A 24,876-nucleotide genomic window follows, 5' to 3' on the forward strand; every position below is an offset into this window, starting at 1 on the left:
TTCCCTCTGAAATTATTGCATCTCTCATGTTTACGTAGTTCTCGAACTGCGAAAGTTCTGAAATGACGATTCTCCCAGGCTTCTCAGTTTAGAAGTACGGTTTAGGGAAACATACTCCGGTCTGCACAAGCGAGTACAAAAGTACTCGCAGCTTGTATATATTTGCAATGCGGATTCCCCCAGGCACATTGATTTCGAAGCCAGTGTTAGGGAAACACATTTTGGTGTGAACAAGAGTACCCCTTACTTACATGTAGTTGCAAATAGTGATCCCCGATAATCGTTCGATTAATCGATTAATCGAATACTTCCTACAGAAATCGATTATTAATCGAACGAATACTGCACAACCAATAATCGAAGCGAACGAATAATTTACGTCGATTAATCGATCCAAACGCAGAGAGAAAAAAACGTACGGCCGCTGCAGTTTTATCCTGAAAATCAATCATTATCTTTGACGCTCCCCTTAACTGTAAATGAAGCTCAAAACCTTCAACGCTAATAGAGCTTTGTTTACGACTTTAGGAGAGCGAAAAAGATAATAATTGGATTTCAGGCGGAGTGAACACTTTTTTGATTACAGATGGCTTTCTAGCAAATGAGAAATATTAGTCTAACTAATTATTTATCTCAGTGTTGCGATTAATCGATTAATCGATTATTTGGGGCGAATAATCGTATCGAATAACAAACTGCTGAAAACTATTCGATTAGCTGATGAACGATTAATTTCAAAAATCGGGGATCACTAGTTGCAAAGCGGATTTCCCAGACACATTGATTTTAAAGTCCGTGTTAGGGAAACACAACTCGGTGGGAACAAAAATACCCCCAACTTGCATGTATTTGCAAAGCGGATTTCCCCAGGCACATTGATTTTGAAGTCTGTGTTCATCTCATGAAAAATAACATTTCATCAATTGTGATAGACGCGTAGTAATATTTCCTATCAGTTGATGCTTTCCGATCTATTAAGAAATGTCCGAGTTATAAGCGTTCGAAATCATTGATTTAATTTTTTCCTGCATGTTCTGGGTTTAGGTTTTCATTTCACCCTTATATACTCCGGTTAGACGTAGTCCCACGTCAAAAGTGAAGTGATATGCATTCGTAGTGAAAACGTAAGTGTAAGTGGGTACGGGAATAAGGCCGAATGTCTCACAAAAAAGCGTAATCTCAATTGAGGGGCTTAGAATGCAAGGGGTGTAAGTGACTTGGTCGATTTCTCTTCATCAACTGTTTCTTTAGTTAATAACTCGACTGCAAAAACGTTCAAATTTAAGTTTGCTATATAATCCGATAGTTGAGGTTCTGATCTATCTTCCACATTGTCGAATACAGCTGGGAATGCATTTGCAGCTAAGTTATGACCAAAAGAGAGAGTCGATGTAGAGAAATCGATCAAATCACTTACACCCCTTTCATTCTAAGCCCCTCAATTATAACTTGATTTTTTTCGTTTTTCTAAATTTATTCTGAGGTCAACGCAATTGGAGCGAAGTCCCCCATTTAACGAGGATAAACTGTCCAGTGTATCAGAATTCGTTATGATATGACAATGATATGTGTTTGACCTTCATTGATTTATTTATTCGCAAGTTGGACACTGCAAGAAACTCAGCTGGATCGCGTTTGACAACGAAAGTCTTAAAGAGGCTCCAAATTTTTCAGTTCACTCGCCTCTTGTCTTATAGAACAATAATCTCAAGATGACTCACCGAAATAGTTTCCTTTCCGCGCTGAATCGATTTGTAGAACTGCTTCTTAACCCTTCCGGCAGATCGACGGTATCCCTTGCCGCACCAAGCCCAGAGCTGCCGTGCCGGCAAAAAGGCTGCAATTTTGCTATTATTCTCCGTTGATTGCCGCTTCTCTAGCTTCTCGTTGGATTTTTTTGGTTGCTGTCAAAGATCGAAATAAACAACATTAGCTTCACTTCAATTCTGCCAATCGCATCGGGGTCACCTACATAGTACGAGCCGGAACTTTCCGTGATCGAAGAACTCGCCTCCTCCTCGGTCATAGTGTCTTCCTTCAGAGTAGGATTGAAGTCTTCCTGCTCGTCCAGCACCTTTTCCTCCGGAACCTCAGAAACCTCAGCCGGGCTTAATGGTTCCGCTGTCTGTGAGGCGCTGTCTCCCTGCGATATTTCATCGTCCATTGAACCCGCTGCAACCGCATCCGGCGAAGATGGAAATTCATGCTCCCGGTGGTGTTTCTTGTGCTTTCTCCGCTTTTTGTGCTTCCGGTGTTTGCAATACTCGTCGTAACACTTGGATTTCTTCTTGTGCTTGTGGGACGACAGTTCCGCGTTGGTTGCCGCTAGCCGGCGGAGTTTATCTTTGCGGATCTTCTTCAGTCGGCGACGTTCCTCCCGATATGCTTCATCGTGTACACGCTTATCCGGTCGTTCACTGACAATCGCGAAACAATTCGTAGTTATTGTGGTGCACGTTGTGGTGGTCGTTGTCGGTGTTGATGTAGCTCCGGTGGTGGTTGTTCCAGTGGTAGCCACCTCGGATACACTCGGCTGACGCTTTCTTTTGCCTAGCGATAGAAGAGGGTTTGGATCGTATTCTGGTTTAGCGTCGAATCGTGTCAAATCAAGTCGGAGCGAGAAAAAGAAAGAAATACAAATGCCACAAATCAACTAAACAATATTGTAAGACAAAACTTAGATCTAACTTAACCTGGTTAGACTTACAAACTAAACGTCAGTTTACTTCTTGAAAACGAACTGTTCGAACCGTTTACTTACCAACAATAGGATAATCGCTTAGCAGAAACCGGATATCCTCCAGAGCGATCTTGCCGTTATCTCCATCATCGAACTCCACATTTACGTATCGCTTTTCCGGATCTGGTGAAGTAGGTTCCGCTGCAACACCCGGGTAAAGGCATCGATACTGTTGGCTCCAATAGGCACAGAGACGTGTTCCTGGGATAATCTCATCCACTGATTTGGGAGCAACCTCAAGAATCTATAACCAAGATACGAATATTACACAACTTGCAATCTTAAAACCCAAGTAAAACTACTTACAGCGTCACGAAGAACTTCCTCGCGGGACATAATATGTGGCCGATTTCCTCTCTCGCCGTCCAGCGTTACGGCATAGATATCCGGCGGCTGGACAGCACTCAAGCATCCAGCGTAGAACAAACCTCCCATCGCTGTCAGGACTCGAGTTTTCTCTTTGCCAAGATGCTCACTGGACAGCAAACACTTCTGATCGATGCGCTTCTTCTCAGAATTGCGTCGTTTGCGTTCTTTGCTGCGGGATTTCTTATGCTTTGAGTGTTTCATCGGTGCAACAATGGCCGCCTGAACTGGCGACATCTTCAGCGTAGTTGTCAAACTGATGGGCGAAGTCTTGACCTTGTCAAAAATCGATGGTTTACCGCCAAAAATTGAGAATGCAGTATCCGACGGTTTGCTGTTCTCGTCCTCGAAGCTAAAACCGGATGAGTTAATTTTCTGTGGCTGTGGCTTCGATGAACCGTCCGAAAGATTACTCGTGTCATCACTTGTCGTACTCTCGAACTTAGAGGAATGTATCGGTGATTTCTTCTGTTTCGTTTCGCCTGACTGATGCTTACTGCTGGTGCTACTACTGCCTCCTTGATGGTGGTGATGATGATGATGTGAATGGTGAGACGACTTGTGGTGGCCTGATTCCTTCACATTACTCTCATTCAGTCGATTCTTAGATGCTAAAATATAACCCACCAAACTTTTGGGCTTCTTGGCAACAATAGTCTCCGTAAGGGCGACATCATCATGTTTCTTAGGATTTCCTCCTTTTCGTTTGGATGAAGGGAACCTCTCCATGGTATTCAAATCGGCATCTTCCAGCTTGCTAGAATCGGTATCCGAGCTAAGTTTGGGTAACTCAACGAAGGTCGTTGAATTCGATGACGACGAAAAGTTAGGCGACAGTGCGGGAATCGTGCTGAGCTTCGACGCCGTCAGAGTCGGAATCTGCCCACCGCCTAGGCAGGTGCCACTGGAGTTTCCATTCAACAATCCACTCGTTCCACTGAAACCGCCGAAGAAAGATTTCCCGATATCAGGTATCCGTACCATCGCGGTGAGTGGCTTTACCTTTGCCACAGACGTTGTGCTCATTTGCTCGAGCTCGCGTTTTTTCTCCTCGCACTGCTTCGTGATGGTCACTAGCCTCTCCTTCATGTCGGACTCCATTACGCTGAACAGTTCATTCGCCGTTAGCCAGTTTGTCCGACGACAACGATGTTCCTTGTCATCCGCATCTTTACATCCGCACTTTTCCAGCTTCGCTCGCACCCGCGAAAAACTGTCCTTCAGCTCGCCACCTAGATCCTCTTCCTCATTAGCGTCGGAACTGTGCTTCCGCTTGCGTTCTCGCCTTAGTTCTCTGTCATGTTTGGATTTCTTGCTAGACTTTCTCGATTCTTTGGAATGCTTGTGCTTTCGTTTGCGCGAATGAATTTCTGGGCTGGCCACAGAGGGTTGCTGTTGCTCCGGAGAGCATTCGGTCGCATCGACTTTGTCATTTGCCGGAGACATCGCTACGGGTGAGTCTTTCTTGAACATACCTTCCTCCTGGAACCGCTGCTCAGCTAGGGCGCAGAGAAGGTTCAGTCCTACCATCTCTTCGTCGTTGCGGATGTAGACATCAGCCACAGGTGGCGCAGGAGGGGGTGGAGTTTCGGGGGCGGACGGAAGGTTGACTGGATTGACTGTGGGCGGCTCGTCCTCTTGCACACTCAATCGTCGGATGGGCTCGCATGGAACTAGTGGAGGGACCGGTAACAGTGGAAGAGGCTCGGAAGGAAGCTGCGGAGATATTGGTTCCTTCTTGATCATCGAGGCTTTCTTTTGAAAAACTTCTATACTGCGGGAGAGTAGTTCGAGTCCACTCAGATCAACGGGCTGTTCCTGCTGAGAGGAAGTGTCTAGCTCGGGACGGGTCTCTTCGATACTTGTGTTTTGATGTGCGACAGGTGGTTCTTCCACGGGGGAAAGCATTTCCTTTTTCGGTACACGGAGGCCGCAGTTGGCATTCACTGTGAGTGCTGGCGGTGGCTCCAAGGATGTAGCTGATACCGTACTGTGCAAATTCCGGAACATGTTGTCTTCGACTTCCATGTCAACTCGGTCGCAGTTTGTACTACTGCTGGCATAGCTTAAGTTTAGACTGTTCACTGACGATGAATGGGTGGAGATGTCCGGTTCGATCGCAGAATCTCCACTCGTGTTGATGCTATGACTCAACATGTCCGATGTGGACGAAGATAGGGCTGCCGATGATCTGGCGATGGTCTGCGTTCCAAACGATTCAGGGAACCTAGATTCTTCCGTAATGTTATTCGACAAGGCGATGGCAGTCACTTCCTGGTGATGGGATACGTCGTCGGTTTCGACGGTGTTGTCATCCTCACTCATTACTGGGGTGTCAGTTTGAATGTTTGCATCTTGAACCTCGGGCATAGAGCAGTTCAGTGGCGCCTCAGCTTCCTCGTTTTGTATGACTGATTGATCTGGGGGTGGAGTCAGACACGTGGTAGCCGAGAACTCTTGCTGGTGAGGAATAGGTGCTATGGATGCGGATATGGTAGACGGAGGAGGAGTGATTGGATTCGCCGTAGCGGTTGCTATCGTTGGCATTATTGCAGGTGGTTCCAGGACAGTCGTTGTTGCCTTGGCAGAGGGCGCGATTTGGATAAGATTACCTTGTTGGAACAGCAGCTGCGGCGCGATATCCGGAGACGTTGCGATAGTAGCCGTTTGGATGGTTTTTTCTGGCTCGTGGAAAATTTGGGTGGAATTGTTACAGCCGGAAGCGCTGGAACCATTGCAGTCCTCGATTTTAATGAAGGTATGCGAAGGGATTGGCATTGGGATGGCCGGCTGACAAGAAAGCGGGGCACTGTTGGCATAATGTTTGCCACTGTTGCTGGTGACAGTCGGGCGTTTGTTGTTATCGGCCGTCAGAGCGACATATCTTGTACTGTGGTGAGTTTGGGTGTGCTGCTGCTGGATGGAAATGCGGAGAATGAGTTGTGGCACAGCACGTCTGCATTCAGAACTTACCTGGTGCAGCGTTGTACTGCTGGCGGTTGTCAGATAATCAGAACTGAGCATCTGCAACGGTGCCAGTGGTGGCGGCTGCAGTTGCTGCTGTGGAATTTGTGGCAACAGCAGATGCGGTGGCTGTAAAGTTGCCGCTGACTGGGGATACGATGGCCACACCACCGCCTGTTGGAATGGTTCTACACAAGAAATATAGATTTTATCTAGAAAATTCGTTGGATTCGCTATGGTTTGACAAAACGTTTTTGTTTCGTTTTGTCGAATTGGCGTACGGTTAAACCAAATAAATGCATTAGACAAGGTTGGGGAGAAATGAAGATAAAAGAAAAAAGAGAAAAAGAAAATATGGTTAAAAGTTAAGCGATACAAGCACGCAACTAAGGCTAATCTGTAGTTTATCAAAATATAGAATTAACTCGCTCGAAAACCAAACACCGAATATTGCTTAAGGGTAGGCTACAAAATCATCAATCTACTGAGGTTGGAGGCTAAGATCGAACAAAGAATTTATGGTTCTATCGGAACGGCTACGAAAGCTGCTGGCTGAAGCTTCTACTAAATTATTAACTATTCGCATGAATAGGCTCGTTTGGTTTGCCATAATGAAAAGTTAATCTACTGAATCAATTTAATTGATGTATATAATTTTTTTTATGGTAATCGGAATATGTATTACTAGCTATAGTATCGTGTTTTGATATAACTAACATCATGTTTACTTTGCTATGATAAATGATCGAGTGATATATTAACTCATCCTTCTATATACTGCCTGTTCAGGATCGCCCTCCCCGAATATGTTGGGTACACGCCAACTGATAGAGAACATAGTGGAAGGATCTTCCTATAAAATTCAATGCTGAAATCGCCAAAAACACATATTTTAGCAGCCATTCCATGCCAAACCGATATAGTGACTCTCAGATATTCGTTAAAAGTAGTAATTTTGTTGTTTATCGCAGAACATTGAACCCGTATTTTTTTTAAATTTTTTAGTATGGTTTATAATGGTTTTATTAACTCGAAATCTAAAAAAATAGCATCTCTGATATCGAGATGTGTGATGTAAAAAAATCCTCAGCTTTCAAGAGAAAATATAAAAAATATAGCGCCCTCTATTGGACTAGAGGCCATTGTTTATGAAAACAATAAAAAACTACTACAATCAATAATTACGAAAATAAAACCCATATTCTTTGCAAGTTCAATCTTTTTTTATAAAAGACTAGCTCATTGGTTCAATTTGATATGCCAATCATCTAAATCGGTTCAGTGGTTCAAAAGTTATAATTTTCTTTAAAAAGTGGAAAAAATGATTTTTCTGGCCACCCTAAAATGGAAATGGGCACCCTAAAACAAATATAAAAAAAATTGACGAAAATCTGAAAACCACTATATCGGTTTACAATAGAATGGCTGTTAGGTAACAAATGGCCTCCACAAAAGTGCCAAAAATTAGCAAATGTTGAAGCAAGTGCTTTTGTACTTATGTTCCAAAATATGTACAATGGGGTGCCAATGAAAATGGTCATCTCGAATTTCAAAAAGTTACCCCATGCAAAATATCAGCTCAATCGAACTTAAGGGAGAGTGGCGCAAAGCAGTCAAAGTTTGAGTTTTTTGAAAATCGAAAAATCACCCAAGAAGGCAGGTAAAGGAAATCGGGGTTTCGGGAAAAAAAATTTTGTTGCCAAATGTCTTCAAATTGCATGAAACGTCGAGATCTAGTGTCATCTTGAAAAAATTTGTAAAAATCGGCAATCTGGGACTTATTTTTTTTTTCGGAATACGAAACGAAAAGTATGGTTTTCAGTGCCAATAAAAATAGTTATCTTGATTTTTCATTCAGAGCTTGCTACGAAATGTTGATTTGCACGATAATATACCCTATGCAAAATATTAGCTCATTCGGTCTTCATTTACTGGTGTCATAGACGTTAAAATTTGAGTTTTTTTTAAAAAACGAAAAATCATCAAAAATCGAGATTTTCAAAAAAAAATAATGCCAATTTCTCAAATTTCATTACTTGTCGAGCTTCTTGGGTGATTTTTCGATTTTCAAAAAACTCAAACTTTGACCGCTTTGCGCCACTCTCCCTTAAGTCCGATTGAGCTGAAATTTGGCATAGGGTGTTTTTTCGAGGTGGTGAACATTTTGTATAGGGTAACTTTTTGAAATTTTAGGGTTGATATTTTCTCATACATTCATTGGCACCCTAATTTACAAATTCTTATTTGGTTACGCTCAGCAGTTTTTATTTCTCGATTGATCAAAATTTGGACATAATAAAAATAACATTTCATTGAAAATTGTATTGTAAGTAAAGGGTACCAAGTATACTCCAAGTGTACCACGGCTGAGTGGTCAGCGTCATATAGAAAATGCATGAAGCTTCGGATTTAATTCCCGTTTTAGCCGGAGAATCTTTCGCCCTAGGAAGTTATATCGACTTGCACTGTTACACGCGTATTCTAGAATTAGTCACTCTGACCTAAGACTTGCATGATGGCCTGTCCATCTGATGTCGATATAGGATAGGACCATAACTACAAGAAATCGAATCCCAAGCTGGTTTCACAAAACATGAATTGCGACTAAAATTATCATCGATTTTCAAGATAAAATGATTTCATTTGAAGTGGGACTATGCTTAACATAGGGTGTAAAGTGAAAATCTAAAAACAGAACTTGTATTACATAATTAAAGATTTCAAACGTTCATAACTCGACCATTTCTTGCTAAATCGAATAGATGTTTGCACCAGTCGATTGGAAATATTTTTACGGAACAATTAGTAAAAATATATTGTTTGCGAAACAAATGTTTGATAGTTTGGCCCAATTCACTCTCCCATTTTTGCTGCATAAAAAGAGTGCAGCAATTTGAGAGCCGTTTGTGTGATTTCGGTACTTTAAGACGCGTCCACATTACGCCAATCGGCATTGACCGCCCGGTAAAGCCGGACTTGCTGACGAGCCGAAAACCGATTTGAATCATGCCGAGCCCAATCGTTATGTAACAAACTTTCATTTTTATTACTAAATAAATCAACGCGCCTCTATATGATACAGCAACTGACTTCGATTCTGGGACGGAATGAGGCGTGTTTTCTGAGGCAAGATGATAAAGCATGTGTTGTAATGGGCTGAACAGCGGTCAATAAGCAGGAACCGATTAATGCATCTCGAATATCGACAGAAGACAGAAGCTGGGACATTTTGGTCATGCTGAAGCAGTTGGATGCAGTGGTCCCACGTATGTTGCAGTTTGTTTAGGAAGGTACTGTTTTTCGAATGGCCAGCTCCCTGAATTCGGAATTATTCGGTATCAAGGACTAATTAAGCTAATAATCATAATTAATGTGTGTGGCATACCCAGTTCTGGCAACGCATCGTCAGTTTAGCGATCAAGTGGGCTGGGAACTCGGCACATCTTCCGTCATCTTATCAGCAGGCAGTCACCAAACGAGGGTTTTAAAATGGTCATAGATATGGCAATTCATCATTTTCATCAATTGAATCTTGATGCAATATTCTTTTTTACGAATGACCCAGAACGCATGGCTTTCAAACGAGTTCAATGTCGGAAGGCTCTTCTTTCCGGGAGTTAGAAGGTTTAATACTTCCTCATGATAATTAGGGTTCACACTTGGAAGAAAAACAGGAAGTGGGTTATATCTATGGTATAACCGCAATGGGGACGTATGACTATCGTTGATTTAGTGATCATTTGTTTGAAGTTGAATCTGAATTCATTCTGAATGAATGAATAAATGAATATTTGGGGGACTTCGAAAACGAGAGCGTTACGTTGGAGGTACAAGGTTTTATGCATCTAATATTGGATACGAAAATGTCCTACTGATGGGGAAGAATAATCTTCAGAAGCTTTCCTGCTAATTGCACTTGATTGAAAAATTACAGAACTAAATGTATTTGGTCGCAGTATTATATGTATAGAAAACATTACAATAAATTCGTTCGCTTGCATGTAATTTTCAATTCCACAAGGAACTGGCTGATTATTTTGCAGCAACGACATCTTTCCGGATTCTCCTCGATTCTTCTCGAAATCCACCAGTGGTTAATGCTAACTCGATAACCACCTGTTGATTGCACTTGATTGAAAAATCACACAATTAATTGTATTTGGTCGCAGTATTAAATGGATAGAAAACATTATAATAAACTCTTTCGCTTGAATATAATTTTCAAGTCCAAGTGGGACTGGCAGATTATTATACAGCAACGATCACTTCATTCCGGATTCTTCTCGATAACCAGCGAACGTAAAGAGTTGCACGCGTGTATGCGTGTGGCAGTTGCTTCGATACCTCAAGCGGAACCAATTTTCGATGCTGATACTTTCTCGGCCGTCTTCTCTTCTCCTTCTGATGGATCGGCTTTTCTGCCCTCACTCACAGTTCCAAACAAACTGCATCTCTTTCAGGTCAGGTCAGGCCAGGTAATGAATCCCTCGATCCCTCGCCGTCCAGCTCGTTCAATTACGATGTTGCCTTGTCGATGTCCTCACGAAAAATGAATACGTTTCACCACCAGAATATCGCTTATATATGCTTTTTGTGCGTGATTGAATGGTGAGAAGGTGTGGTTTACGATGTCAATTCGGAAGGCAAACTAGAGGGGAATGAACTCTCTGAGTTTGAAACTTTCGGCAACTGAGCATTAATCGATTGAAAATTATATAATTTTCACGATGCGAAACATTTTCCGTTGCGCGCGCATACAATATTGGATACGAAAATTTTCTACTTATGGGGAAGAATAATTTTCAGAAGCTTTCCTGTTAATTGCGATTGATTGAAAAACCACAAAACCAAATGTATTTGGTTGCAGTGTTATATGGATAGAAAACATTAGAATAAACTCTTTCACATCAATGTATTTTTCAATTCCCAGGGGAACTGGTAGAGTATTTTTCAGCAACGATTAGATTTTCCCAGATTTTCCTCGATACTCGAAGCCCACCAGTGGTTAATGCTAACTCGATAACCACCTGTTAATTGTACTTTATTGAAAAATCACAATACCAAATGTATTTAGTCGCAGTGTTACATGGATAGAAAACATTAAAATGAACTCTTTCGCATGAATGTATTTTTCAGTAACGATTGGATCTTTCCGAAACTTTCTCGATGCTGAATGGCATCCAAACGAAGAGTTCCGCGCGTGTATGTGTGTGTGGCGGCTGCTCCGATCTCTTCCCGGGGAACCGTTTGTGGCATCACTCCTGATGGATTCTCTTCTGGTCTAAGGTGCACAAACAGGCTCTTGGTGACACCGTTCATCCGCGCTTTCATGATAATCGAAGAGCTTTACCACAATAGCGACAACATGCTCCAATCGCTGTTCAATTATAACTGAGTGGACTTCCAAGCGACGCTCGCTTATATACCGATTGATGATTTTAATAGCCTGTTTTGAAAGCAATTTTAAGACTATTGAAACAAGTTCTTGCATCAAAAAGTAAAAAGTATATAACGCGTAGACATTTTATCTTTCGAATGAAGTGTTTATCATACCGGTTCGTTCAGTTGTTTAGGAGCTATTAACGCTCAAAATCTCGGTCTCCGGCGTAACGTTTCGTTTTCGAAACTTTGATTTTACACCCCGGTATAGAAATGAAAGACGTAGTCCTACGTCAAAACTCAAACCAAGGGATCCGAAACTGGAAACGAAATATTTGGAGTATGCAGCGGAGTCGTTAGATGATCTATACACCCTAGCGATCGATGGATATCCCGTTAAAGCCGAATATATTAAGCCGGAAAACTCCTAAATTAATGAAGCGGAATTTGTAGGATATTCAGCTGAATGGTTTTTCTCGTCATGTGAGAACATTTGGTGTAACGACAACTGCTGCTGCATGAACGAGGAGTAGTTACTGTTGGAATTTATGCGACACTAGCTGACCCGGCAAACTTCGTCCTGCCCAAAATTTATTTTACGTTATCACATTCACGTTTTCCTACTAAGCGCATGTTCATGGGTCCAATCGCAGAACTGTTCGTTGATTGATCTTCTACTCTACCCTTCAAAATTGCCTTATACTATAAAATTCCTATTACTTCTACCAAAACTTGTCATTATAATATCAGATTATTTTCAGACACAATTCTGGTTCAAGATTTTTCAACCACTTGAAAATAACATGTTTCTCCGTTACATGGCATAAAAGTTTGATACAGAAAATATGATAGAATAAAAACAGCCCTAAATCAGACAACTCCTTTCTCGAGTTTTGCTCTTATTAACACATTCGGTGATCCATTTTTATTTATGTAGATAGAAGAAGATGAAGGGGTGCGCGTTATCACATTCCAATACATTTCCACTTTGGACTAAATATCAATTTCGTTAGCGCAAACATCAAATGGTCTAACAACGCTTGTCATTGTAGTAATTGTAGAACATATGCGAATTGAATTTTCCGGATTTTCCCATTTGTGAATTTTTCCCATTTTCCTTCAGAGTTTTCCTGAAATTTCTGTTATGTTTGGTTGAAATATGTGTATTATTTTTATGGGATTTCCTCTCCATAGCAGAGGAGGGAGGGGTGTCATAGCATCATAGAAACATTTCTCGTACCCAAAAATCCTCACATCCCAAATTTGGCTCCATTTGCTTGATTAGTTCACGAGCTATGCAGAAGTTTGTGTTTTGTTTGTATGGCAGGATCTATCTGTTTTGATCGATTCTCTTCATCGACATTCTCTGTCGTTAATAATTCGGCGGTAGAAGAATTTCCTGATGTATTCGACGATCTGGATCCAAGAAGAGAACCTTGTTTATAAAACTATCTGACAAAATATACCGCAAATCTGTCTACAAGGTTGTGTTATCTGTATACTCCAGTTGGTCGTTTCAATTTAGCTTTTGAACTCAAGTTCCTGGAACAATCGTATTCTCGAATTATCGTAATTATCGTAATTCGTAATTAAAGTCTTTCCAAACGAATATTGAATTAGAACTGCTGATACTATATGGGGTTTAATTCAATGTCTATTTTTGGTTTCTACTTGAGAATTTCTTCTCGAGCTTCATACCCATCATCGCGACCAACCAAACAAGCCTATTATGCGTTCAAAACTACCTACCAGCGAGATACAGATCAAATTTATAAGTGGATTAAACTTACCTATTGTCGTTGTTGTCGGGAGAAACAGAATCTGGCCGGTGCTGGGATCTCGTACCAGCTGGAATCCTACGGGGGGAATCGGTGGTAGTGGTAGCATCGATTCGACCGGAAGAGGAAGAGGAGCTAAAATAGAAAATAAGAAAACAACATAACATATATTACTTTTGGAAACTACCACAGGGATTTGATTTTACAGTTGAACGAAACGAAACGAAAAGTTGCAACGCAAAAACTCCCCCGTGGACCATTCGTGTAGATTGGCAATAGCCTGCGATTGGATGATGGTATTTCGTCGAATGAATAGAGAAAAAAAATACTACTACGGAAAAGTCATCACTTAGCGACACGCAAGAACATTACGGAAATGCTGGGGAAAGGGGAAAAAGTGATATGTACCAAACCGTGTGTGTCTTTTCAACGTGGATGGAGGGCAGCGGGCGCCATTAAGGGGGGAAAGGCCAGCTTCGGGATGATGCAAGTATGGAGCGGCAAAAGCTGCGAAACGACGTGCCGAGAATGGTGGAAAGTATTAGTGACAAAGTCAATCCATGTGTTCCATGCGTACAAGGAGCGAGCAGAGAAGATCGATTCTCTTTTTTGTTTTGTTGAAATTCCACACCGCAAGCGGTGAGGACAAGTGGGAAACACATTAATGAGAAAAAAAGCAGGGGGCAATAAATTATCAGAATTTATTTCAAAACAATCCACCATAATACACAGGGGAACGGGCGCGGCGCACTGGTGTGTTGGTGTGCTAAGAATGGCTCACGAAACCAGATGCAATGAGAATCGTAAACAAAACAACGTGCTCGACACGAAGTGTCCAAGCTGGATGGGGGGGATCGAGCGATAACGTGAGCAGAGGAAGAACCGAAGCGAGCACGATGAACGAACGATGATGAGAACGTTGACGATGCCGATTGGTGGCATGGCTGAACAAAAAATGCTCTCGCTCGGATTGGCTGGTGCCTTCGAGGAGGGAGGCGTGGCTTCGGTAGCGAGCTTTCACTTCCATCATTGCTCGGGTGGTGCGAAGCATCACACAACAAAGCGAGACAGAGCTATGAGGCTTGGCAGACAAATGGCAACGCCTACTGGCGTGACTAACGCTATTAGATCCGGTCGTGAGCGAGAAATTAACTAGCGTGCTTCGCTCAGCAAGAGACGATGAATTTTGATAATGTGAATTTTTATTAGCGTAATTTGTGCTCATACTAATGCTAATAAGTGCCGGTTGCATAGTTATTTTGCGAGCGTTAATTTACGATGGTTAAGCGTTGTTTTTGCTATTGAGCGTTTTTTTTTTTATCTATTCGCAGCTCCGAAGCGAGAATGCGGCTATATGCTAATACTATTACCATTCATTTAAGTCAGTATTCATGGTTGGAAAGGCAAATGATTAAGTTTTTCCATTAGCGCCTATATTCAAATGTGGCAAGTGGATTAGTCAGCCAGTTGTTACGATTTAATGTCCAATCAGCATATTCATCGGGCATTTGAAGGTTAGTCAATAAATCTTGCAAAGTTTTATAAATTATATTACAGGAATTGAAGCAGCGGGCTGCTACTCATATAATTACACCAATAACAACGTTTACTAATGTTATGCAAACATTATCAACCATTGCCTTAGAATTTCCCTCACCACAATCAATTTTTCGATTGATTAAATTTATTAAAATTATCGATGTAGAAATGAACCACCGATCACACCTTCCTGGGTTTCACCTCCATATCGAAAACCCTCGATGACCAATATTTACCGGGTAATTCGATCCTAGTTGGACGGCGCCCAGCTGTCGCTGTTGAAAGTCTTCAAACAGAGCGAATGTTGTCAGTGTCGAATCCCGCCAGTAGTGAAAATGAATAGAAAAGCCATATCTAGTAATTGGTTATTGGCTTCGGAAACTAGCGACCGTTCAAACATGTGCCGCGTCATGTGTGGCGTCACGTGTCGTTGCCATTGTTTCGATTTCCGCTTCTGCACACCCGAAAGGCGAAGTGGAAATCGGACCAAATTCCACCCAAAATTATTATCAATTCATACTTTTCTCTACATAAACCCACTTTGATCTTTGTTGTGAAAATGCATGCATGAGTGCGTGATTTGATCGGAAACTGCATGGCGCTGTTGCTCGCATGCTGACTGATTAGAGCAGCAACCGCTCTCTAATTACGATTGATTGTATCGATAAAACTGATAATATAGGCTTTACAATGGCAATTATTTTATGTCCATGCCTATGACTGTGATCACGAAGGGTAGGCCTCCTTGAGTTTAAACGCAATCCTCGCGTGCTTCGGAAATATGGATTATACAGAGTTGGTTCTAAAATATTCAATCTGCATCAACCCAAACGATGCCAAACTGCCGCTACTGTTGCCCTACTTTGCCTGTCAACCAGTGGTCGTAAGGATGGCAGTGAAGTGGCTTGAACCGGGAAAAGCGTACGCGTGGCTGTCCTTTGCATAATTTTATTTTCCTTCCGGTTTGCTTTCTATGAACCGGACGGTACGCGCGTAGGATCTACACTTACTTTTATTTCATTTCCTCAAGAACATGTTGCACAGAAAGATCTGAATTTTGGAGGGATTCCATTGTGTTTTCAACTAAGTGATTTCATCTGCCTTCCAAAGCAATTCAAGTTTAGGGGATTTCCCGAATTTTCCTTGTAGATGGAAGTGGATTGGTAGTAATATTAAAACTTATACCCCGTCGTTATCTGTGTTATGACTAACATGCATGTGCTACATAACAAAATGTGACAGTTAAACAATTTGAACTACTAGAGTAACTGTAGTGTATTATTTTAGGATCTGACGTCCAGTTCTAAATCTGAACATAACAAAAGTAGTGTCTTCATGGACCACAGCATTTATTTGACATCACTTTTGTGGTTTTCAAAATTGTTAGCAAAATTAAAGAGGGAGTTATTGAAGGTAATGTAATTATTTCATTCAATTTCCTTGTTCATCACGTCGGATATTATTTTGGAACTTTTTAGAAAAATTTTTAGCACACCGTGAATCCACGAATATACAAGAAGCACCAATACCCGAAATCGTTCATTGATGTGTCAGTCACTTGATTCAATTTCAGTCAAATAGTCTGTTGGCTGCTCGTTGGCAACAATGAGATTAGAATGAAATTCAGTTCAGCTTTTATTTATAAGAGATTTTCAGTTGAAAGTCCCGTAGAATAGCTTGAAATCTCGTTTATACTCGATCCCGGTGTAAGGACGGAACTTCAGAGCGATCAGTGCGATGAGCTGAACTGACAGTTTAACCGATGCAAACAAAACCAATTGAACAAATCTCAGCGAAAATTCATTTCGATTGATATGTGAAAATCGAAATATTTAATATATTGACGGAAATTTCCACCAATATCTTGACAACCAGGTTTTAGATATCGGTTCTAACCCAATGAGGTACATATGAGGTGAAGTAGTAGGCAGAGTGTATTTGTATTGGTCAACGAAATGCTGGTGTCGTTATTAATTGCGTTCAATCTGAAGTGGGGGGTCTCCGTAGCCACATTGGTTGCGCGTTCGCTTAGTAAGCGATCGATCGTGAGTTCAAAACTCAGGGCCCTCATTGACCATTTTTGTGTTGTTACAGAATAACTACGTCCACGCAACAATCATCAGCGATGGAGATCGATCCACGGTCGAAATAAGATCGATTCATCCATACAACTGCTCTGCTCTGCAAGAAACATCGGGCTACTGTTCTATAAATAACTCAACAATGATCAATCAACTGTCTCCGCTGTCCGGTCTAACTTGGATAATGGAAGAACAGATAGAAAACTCTTACGCCTAAATGGCTACTGTGTAAATGTACCATATGTAATGTTATAGAAGGAATACTGGCGAATGGCAACTGTGTAATGTACTAATTATAGATATGATCAAGACGGGTCTATGGTACTAGGTGAGGCCGTTTCGTCACTAAGTTGGTTAGGGGAGCGGTATATGAAAACAGTACGGAAGAAAGCAGAAGGGGAATTATTTCCATGAAGCGTGAAAGAGACAGACTGATCAGGAGCGAGCTTCGGCACTAGCGTATTGTGTTTTGTTTACAAACAAAACACAGTAGACTTCCAAGATGGCTGAAGAGTGGTTTTAGCAAGTTGGCCCACCTTAGGATATACTTCTACGCGCCTTGGATTTGATAACCATGTGACATGTACACGATTAAAATTTGGCTCTGTTACAGCTAAAATGCTAATGAGCCTAAAATAAATAAATGGGATAAAAAAAAATCTGAAGTGTATAAGGAAGAAACAAAACAATATTAAACATTCTCACCGTTTCATGTTGTAATGAGTTTAATTGCACATGAAATCTTGTAACTGATTGTTTTCTTATAGATGACAATTGTATTGCGACTTATTTCCATCATTTAAATATCCAAAAAGATCCAGAAATGGTTGTTTTCTTAGTCCTCGGAGATAGCAGCACTTTCAACGCAATGTTGGCCGACTCTGTGAACCTTGCAAATATCATCAAATGATCGCGAGAATAATGAAAATTTGTTTGTTTCTATAAAGGTGAGAGTGAAAAATACCTACTAAGATGTCACTTTCATTCTTCTTCTTTGACATGATTCAAAAAATATTCACAGTATGCACGTTATATTCAAATTCAGCAGGAACTGCAGGAAATTGCAACTCTACCATATGCACCAAGTGGCAGCGTATTCGTGATTTGTCCCACGCAGAAATGTCGCAAAAAGACATTTCAATCGCCGTGGGGGTATTCCGGTGGACTGTGGAAAGGGTCTTAGACCAAGAAAAGGAAGGACAACTATCCGCGAAGTTGGCCATAGATCGTCCGAGGTTAGATCAGATTCCAAGAGGTTATCGTTGCCATCAAAAGAAAGATTCAGGCGAATCCAGTGCGTTCAATGAGGAAAATGGCGCATGAACACGGAATCAGAGAAAGATTGCGGGGCGAAGTCAAGGGCATGGAAAACTCACTCAAATGATTACCAACCGCATCCGGGAGCTACAATCTTGAACTTCCTCAAGGGAAAAATCCGGCAATCCTGTTCACCGATGAGGGCATGTTTATCGTCAATTCCGTATCAAATTCCAAAACCGAGCGCTATATTAGTTCTCTCCCGGTAAAAGACGTGGCCGACGAGGATAAAAGCGTGTATCTGACCAAGTATCCTGCTAGCATTATGGTGTTTGGATTGGTGCCTACGATGGCAAAAAATGAACCCTTTGTTCATTCCAGAAGGGGTCTACATCGGTCTACATCGCGATTTTAAGTATGTTCTTCCGTGGATCAAAGAGCAGTACGGCCCGTAGCCAAATGTTGTATTTCAACAAGATGGGGCTCCGTATATATTTGACCGCCATTTAGCTCCGATCTTGATCCGCTGGATTACTCAGTATGGCACATCATGAAGGCCAAGACCTGTTCCAAGCCCACTCAAGTATGGCAAGTTCTGGAATTTTGTGAAGGCCGTAATTGCAGCAAGTGGAAACTCTATCGATGATTAACATGGTTTAAGACTCTAATAAATAAAAAAAATCGAAACCGTCACTTTAGAGATTTTTTTTTTCAATTTTGACATTGCTTAATGGTGCAAACATAATCACGTTTACGGTATGTATTTCAGAAAATACGATCACGATTTTAGCAAATAATGCTACTATTTCAGCTACGAACGGCTTTTGACTACTTCAATAGTAATCGATTTGGAAATTCTCTTAGATTTGTATGATATTCCATAAACATAAACAAAATCAGAAGCATTTTCATTTTCCCATACGTTTGTTCTATTCATTTGTGTGCTTACCAACCCCTATCATCAATAAAGAGCGACAAATGCATCGACTTCGCCCGCTGTTCCGGTTAAGTATAAATGAGCCATTCGCGATTTTGAATCACAGTCTCAATCCAGCTAGCGAGCAGTTGATATTCTTCCCCAATGCTGATGTGATATCATATACGGGTTTTTTCTCGGTACATAGGAAGTAGTAATGCAAATTTGATTGGTGGAAGCACCGGCTAAATTTTTATGCTGTTTGGTGAGGAGTGCTTCTGTATTCTTGCATCACACGCACACAGTTGTTGTTTTTACGCCAAAGGTGAATTCTCGCAAAATTTTTGAATTTCATTGACTTTCTCTTCCGATAACCGCGGCCTTGCAGACAGATTAGGCGCCAGTTTTACCACATAGTTTGATAAACCAGATTTTCCTCTACACTCTTGATCTTCGAACACATCAGGAAATGTTTTTATCGATCAGTCATTAACGAAAGAGAATGTCGATGAAGAGAATCGATCGATGCAGGTAGGTCCTTTTCTAACGTTACGCGAGAATTGAAGTATTTTCTATGCGGTCTCATAGTGTGATTATTCTGCTCTCGTCCACAGTGCGAACTAGAAGAGGTGTTAAGACTGGAATTGATCCCCGTGTTTGTTGTGGTACATGCACCCGTTGGAGCTGATAAATTCTCGTATTGAGTGTGTTATCCACTCACGCTCTGAACGCTCACGCTTAGAACATCGGAAGAAGGTATTTTCAGTGGAGAGAGTTGTGTTCTACGGTGAAAAACAAAAGCTGATTTTTTTTTTCGTACTAAAGAGTACTAAAGAGAATTCTTAAAAGAGAAAGAGAATTCTGAAATTTCTGTAATGTTTGTTCTGGCCGACAATGATTTGGTAGTCCTACGTTGACAACACGGTCGTGTCTTGGACATCACCCTTCTAATTCTTCAATATTATTCCGTTACAAAACCATTGACTCCATCAGTATTAGATACAAGGTGCTAGATAGCTTTTTAAGAATCTCTTAGAGGTTTACTTTCTTCATTTATTATGGAGACTTTCAATCGTAGGTTGGTTCGCTCGTCATCTCTTAGGCGGTGGTTACAATGCTTGCAGCTTTATACGAAAATGTGGCTTTTTTATTACAGTGGAACCCCGATTATCCGCGGAATAGTCGGGCTAGCTCACCGCGGATCACGAAAATCGCAGACAACACAACAAATGACTAAAAATGAGGTGCAAACACAAAAAAAACAGATATTTCAGTATGAAAACAATGTTTTATCAATACAGGAACTATCCATCTGTAAGGTCGTGTACACCATTAGTCAAATGATGTGAAAGTCATGACCAAAACAGAAGAACAAAAACCTACCACTCATTGTCAAATTTAGGGTAGGTTCACAGAATTACTATGGAACTCGCTTTCGCGGATAAACCGCACCGCGGATCATCCCCTCGCGGAGAATGGGGGTTCTACTGTAAATCGTTTATTTTTACAGGCTCAGTTACAAAAAAAATGTGGCTGTCGTGAGAAATAAACAACTACATAGGACTGTAGGACAGTCACCGTCATCGATAGAACCTTAAAGTTGACTCATCGTGCTCGAAGTCATGAAATTTTTGTATTTTGTCCACAACTTACTCTAAATTATGCTAAATTATGTATTGGTTGGCCTTGTTCGACTGCTTTTTTATCTTAAAATGATTGCCACGCTCTAATGCGGTGTAAAAAACAAGATCAGGTAGCTGAATGAAGTCAGCTATTTCGTTGGTTTCATGATCTATAACACATAATCATATTTCAACACCATCGTATCATACATCCTGCGTGCACTTGTTTTTGCACTGGTTTCCTGTTCATCGTTCAGATCTAGAGTTTTAATTGCCTTCAGCTACTTATAACCTATTGATTTCTTCAATTTTCGCATGTGAGACGATGACATTCTAACATTTTTGGCCACATCGCCATCCAAAAGGTTCTGCCTAATCATAATGAGTACTTCATTCCACTTTGGTTTGATTTTTTGTTGACGTAGGATTACCTCGTTTTGGAACATATTGGGGGTACAAATTGTGAAACTAAAAATTGTGCGCGTCATGGAAAAAGTTCAGTTTTGGGTACTTATTGCTCAGTTGCTTTTGATGGATTAACTAGACTTTTGCATCGATCGATTTGTCGATTAGGACACTCCATAGCAATCTGTTGCAACATAGAAAATTATAAATTTTTCAGGAGGTGATTTTTTAAAGGAGCATTTTTATTTCCAATATCTTTATGCAGACCACAAGGTGTTCCCCTGAAACGGATAACAACATCAATTCGCAATCCACAAGTAATAGATATCAAACTTTTTTGGCTTTTATGTCCTTACCGCTGAAAGATTATCATTAAGCTGGATAATATAAAAGAATATTGACTTATGCACATTAAGTTGTGTGGAATGGAATGGAATGGATGAATCTCACAGCTACGATCGAGATCGAGCTCTTCCGTGGCTTCCGCATGTAGAATCGATTTCTTGTATTAATTTTCTCAAAAAGATATTGTTTTGTTTGGTACTCCGGAAAAGTTGCAAAACGTTTCAGTTTTTCCCATTTGTTTATTTATTTAGGCTCATTAGCATTTTAGTTGTAGTAGCCGGATTTAATCGTGTACATGTTACATGTTTATGGTATTTATAAATTGTAAATTACACAGTAGTCATTTCAGGCGTAAGAGTTTTCCTTTTGTTCTTCCATTGTTCAGTAGACTGGACAGTGGAGACAGTTGATATGATAATTGTTGTGTTATTTATAGCACAACAGCCCGATGTTTTTAGTTTTGCAAGCCGAGCTTCCATATGGATAGAGAGAGGCCAGGACTCCGACACTGAATCGATCTCCATCGCTGATGATTGTTGCGTGGACGTAGTTATTCTATAACAACACAAAGATGGTCAATTGAGAGCCCTGAGCTTTGAACTCATGATCGAAGACGAAGACCCCCAATGTCAGTTAATTCTGATCCAATTTTGACACACTGCGTGCGATCAAACAGGTAGGATCTAAGCCAGGTGACGAAAGCTGAAGACAAACCAATTTTTACTCTGCTATTGAGGAAATTTTGCTTGCAACGAAAAAAAAAACACTGACCATGCTTATAATAACATTAATATTTGATTTTGCTTTGTAATCGATTTAGCTCTCATGCTAAGCACGCTTCAATGGCTATCTGTGAAGCAAAGAATTGTATATTTGACCATGGTATTCGTTTTCAAAATTATAATTGGATTGCTACCTCGATATAATACTAGAAATGCTGACGAAGTACGAACACCAAACTTCTTGATTAGAGCGTCACAGAACTATCTGTTTTTGATGGTGTTACTTTTTTCAATTCAATGCCTAGGCACATTAAAAGGGGCTACCACATTAGCGGATTCAAAACGGCAATGCATTTCACATGTCAAAAATGTTATTTGATTATTGAGATTGTAGTTGACGAAATAGTTTTTGACGAATTTTTACGAGTTGTATTTGCATGTGTATGGAAGAATGATCTGCCATCTTCGTCTCAATGATAATGAAGGATTTTTTATATGTTTATAGAAATTAAAAGAAAAATAAAAGAAAATAGAAAGTAAACTACATAAGATTGAGCAAGTGCGTGTTAATGCAGCCATGAGAAATTTTAGTTGTGGGAGCGATTGGAACATAGTAGAGTTCGTTCTTATTGTGAATTGAATATGCAAGTCTTGATAAAAAGCTATGATTGAGGTTGATTGTAGATCGAGAGAGCAAATGTTGTCGTGTAAAGAAGGCCCATGAGCATTTTCTGAAGGATCAAGCAGACAAACCGTCAGAATGAACGAAAAGGCTACAACCTGAAATTCATTCAACGGGTCAAATGTTTGATTAAACTGGAAATTAGAACAGGTTGTCTGACAAATTTGACAGTCAGGTTACAGTGAACTCAGAAGATGCTATGAGTGTTTCTTCTTTTGACTTGGCTGAACTGAAAGATTTACTGTTTAATTCTTTCAAGCATGTCCAATGAAACTTTTGAATAGATGCAGTTGAGTGAAACAATGGTATCACAAGGAAGTGATTTCATATCTGTGGGTTAAATCAGTTCGATTTTTTTTAAACTGCTTATGTATTAATTACAACTCAAACCTGTGTAGGGGAATGAGGCGGGACCAACCTTATTATAACAATGATCATATCAACTGTCGGTGCCGTCCGGTCAGCCGAACAATGGAAAGAACTGAAAAATACTCTTACGCCTAAAAATGGCTACTGTTTAGTTTACAATTTATAGAAACCATGAACATGTAACATGTACTCGATCACAACCCGGCTCTGCTACAGCTAAAATGCTATGAGCCTAAATAAATAAACAAATGGGATGAAAAAAATACCTTCGAAGTGGCAAAAAAAGATGTGATACCACGATAGTTTCTAATGTTACTTGATAGAAATGCAGAAAATTTCTATCAAGTAAGGAAATTACATTGGTCCAAAAAAACTTTGTATAAAACAGTCAGAGGGTAGACAAGAGCGCCAACAAAAATTTTTAACATGCAGTCCGGAAGTCTATCATGGTCAACAGAGCTGGAAGCCTTCATTTTGTCTATGGTTTACGTTTACGTCTATGATTTTACGTGGTGCGCTGAGATTTCGAAAGTATTGAGCTCGATCACATCCTTAAGAGTTCCATCAATGGCGGCAATTATAAGAGAGCTCGATGCCACTAAATTGTTGAATGCAGTCTTGAAGTGTTCCGCAATGAGGTAACATTTTCTCGGCATCATGCTGGAATGCCTGTCTTCGAGATGCATCTCCACGAGCAATCCATTTTCCTTTTTTTGGTATTCAGGAAAGATCAAAATTGCTTTTGGGTTCGTACGAACGTTGTTCTGGTTGTTCTCTCTACAAGCGAATCACGTACGGCTTGTAGCGAGAACGGTTGTACAGCTAATAACAATTACTGTCTTGCGTGAAAACGTGTCTTCAAATTAGACACCGGGAACGACAGTGAAATCGCGGAGCATATGATCTGGATGTCGACGAAGAGGAACACAATTAGCAAAAGCTTCATTCACCTTCTCATTGAGGTAATCCACCGCGTCATCCATACAGGTGGCGATTTCGAGGGTTCGCCAATCAATCTCATGAAGTCTCTCACACAATAACATGTAATCAGCACGATTGAAGTCAAGGCTTTGCAGATCAACGACCTCCAGGAATACTGTGGGGAGTTCCAGGGTGGGATGATAAGGATATCGAGGTCGATCAGTGGCTCAACTGCATTGTGAACGGTACTTCCACTTATGATATTTTCATTAACTATTGTAAAATCGAGAATACGGGAATTTTGATTAGCAATGGAATTGATTTGCGTATGGTAATTTCGGCTGAATCCGTACAGAGAAATTGAGTAATACTGTGAGAATCGTGATTGCAGAACATCGATAACCGGAAGCTGGTGCGGTGAGCTTAACCAAACCAGATTGGATTGGTTGTAGTCTCCAAACTGAATTACGATATCCGAGACATCGAAGTTCGAGAGAATTGCTTCAAGATCACACCGATGTTGGCCTTCCGGATGGGTGTCTTTATCCTAATCCATAACTGCTCCAGTGTATCATAGGAAGGTGTAAGATCCAAGTAGCATATCTAATAACAAGATACGGCGATGAGAACCACCCCGGGATTTAGCACTATTTTCAGAGTTATTAACGGAAAACGGTGTACGAGCTACCAAACAGTTGTGTAGATTGAAATATTCAAAAAAAAAATCAAATTTTGGTCTCGTGAGTAAATATATTTAGTACAAACAAAAAAGATAATAGCAATTACTTAG

General features: G+C 40.7%; 1 protein-coding gene across 10 annotated transcripts in view; it reads right to left on the reverse strand.

The window, feature by feature from the left end:
- Nucleotides 1-24,876, reverse strand: part of LOC129779772 (protein winged eye) — a 619,088-nt gene that overhangs the window by 8,260 nt on the left and 585,952 nt on the right. For 6 of the 10 annotated variants that reach the window (XM_055787457.1, XM_055787458.1, XM_055787466.1 and 3 more), the window contains 6 exons: nt 13,240-13,362; nt 6,080-6,303; nt 3,047-6,022; nt 2,762-2,984; nt 1,973-2,580; nt 1,722-1,904 (listed from right to left, as the gene is read on the reverse strand). In XM_055787457.1, the coding sequence (XP_055643432.1) occupies nt 1,722-1,904; nt 1,973-2,580; nt 2,762-2,984; nt 3,047-6,022; nt 6,080-6,303; nt 13,240-13,362 (4,337 nt within the window). The remainder of the gene's footprint in view (nt 1-1,721; nt 1,905-1,972; nt 2,581-2,761; nt 2,985-3,046; nt 6,023-6,079; nt 6,304-13,239; nt 13,363-24,876) is intronic. The other 4 variants (XM_055787461.1, XM_055787465.1, XM_055787460.1 and 1 more) reach the window with 3 other exon arrangements.

Source organism: Toxorhynchites rutilus, chromosome 3 (genome assembly GCF_029784135.1).
Source record: "Toxorhynchites rutilus septentrionalis strain SRP chromosome 3, ASM2978413v1, whole genome shotgun sequence".
In the NCBI taxonomy this organism is placed as follows: Eukaryota; Metazoa; Arthropoda; class Insecta; order Diptera; family Culicidae; genus Toxorhynchites; species Toxorhynchites rutilus.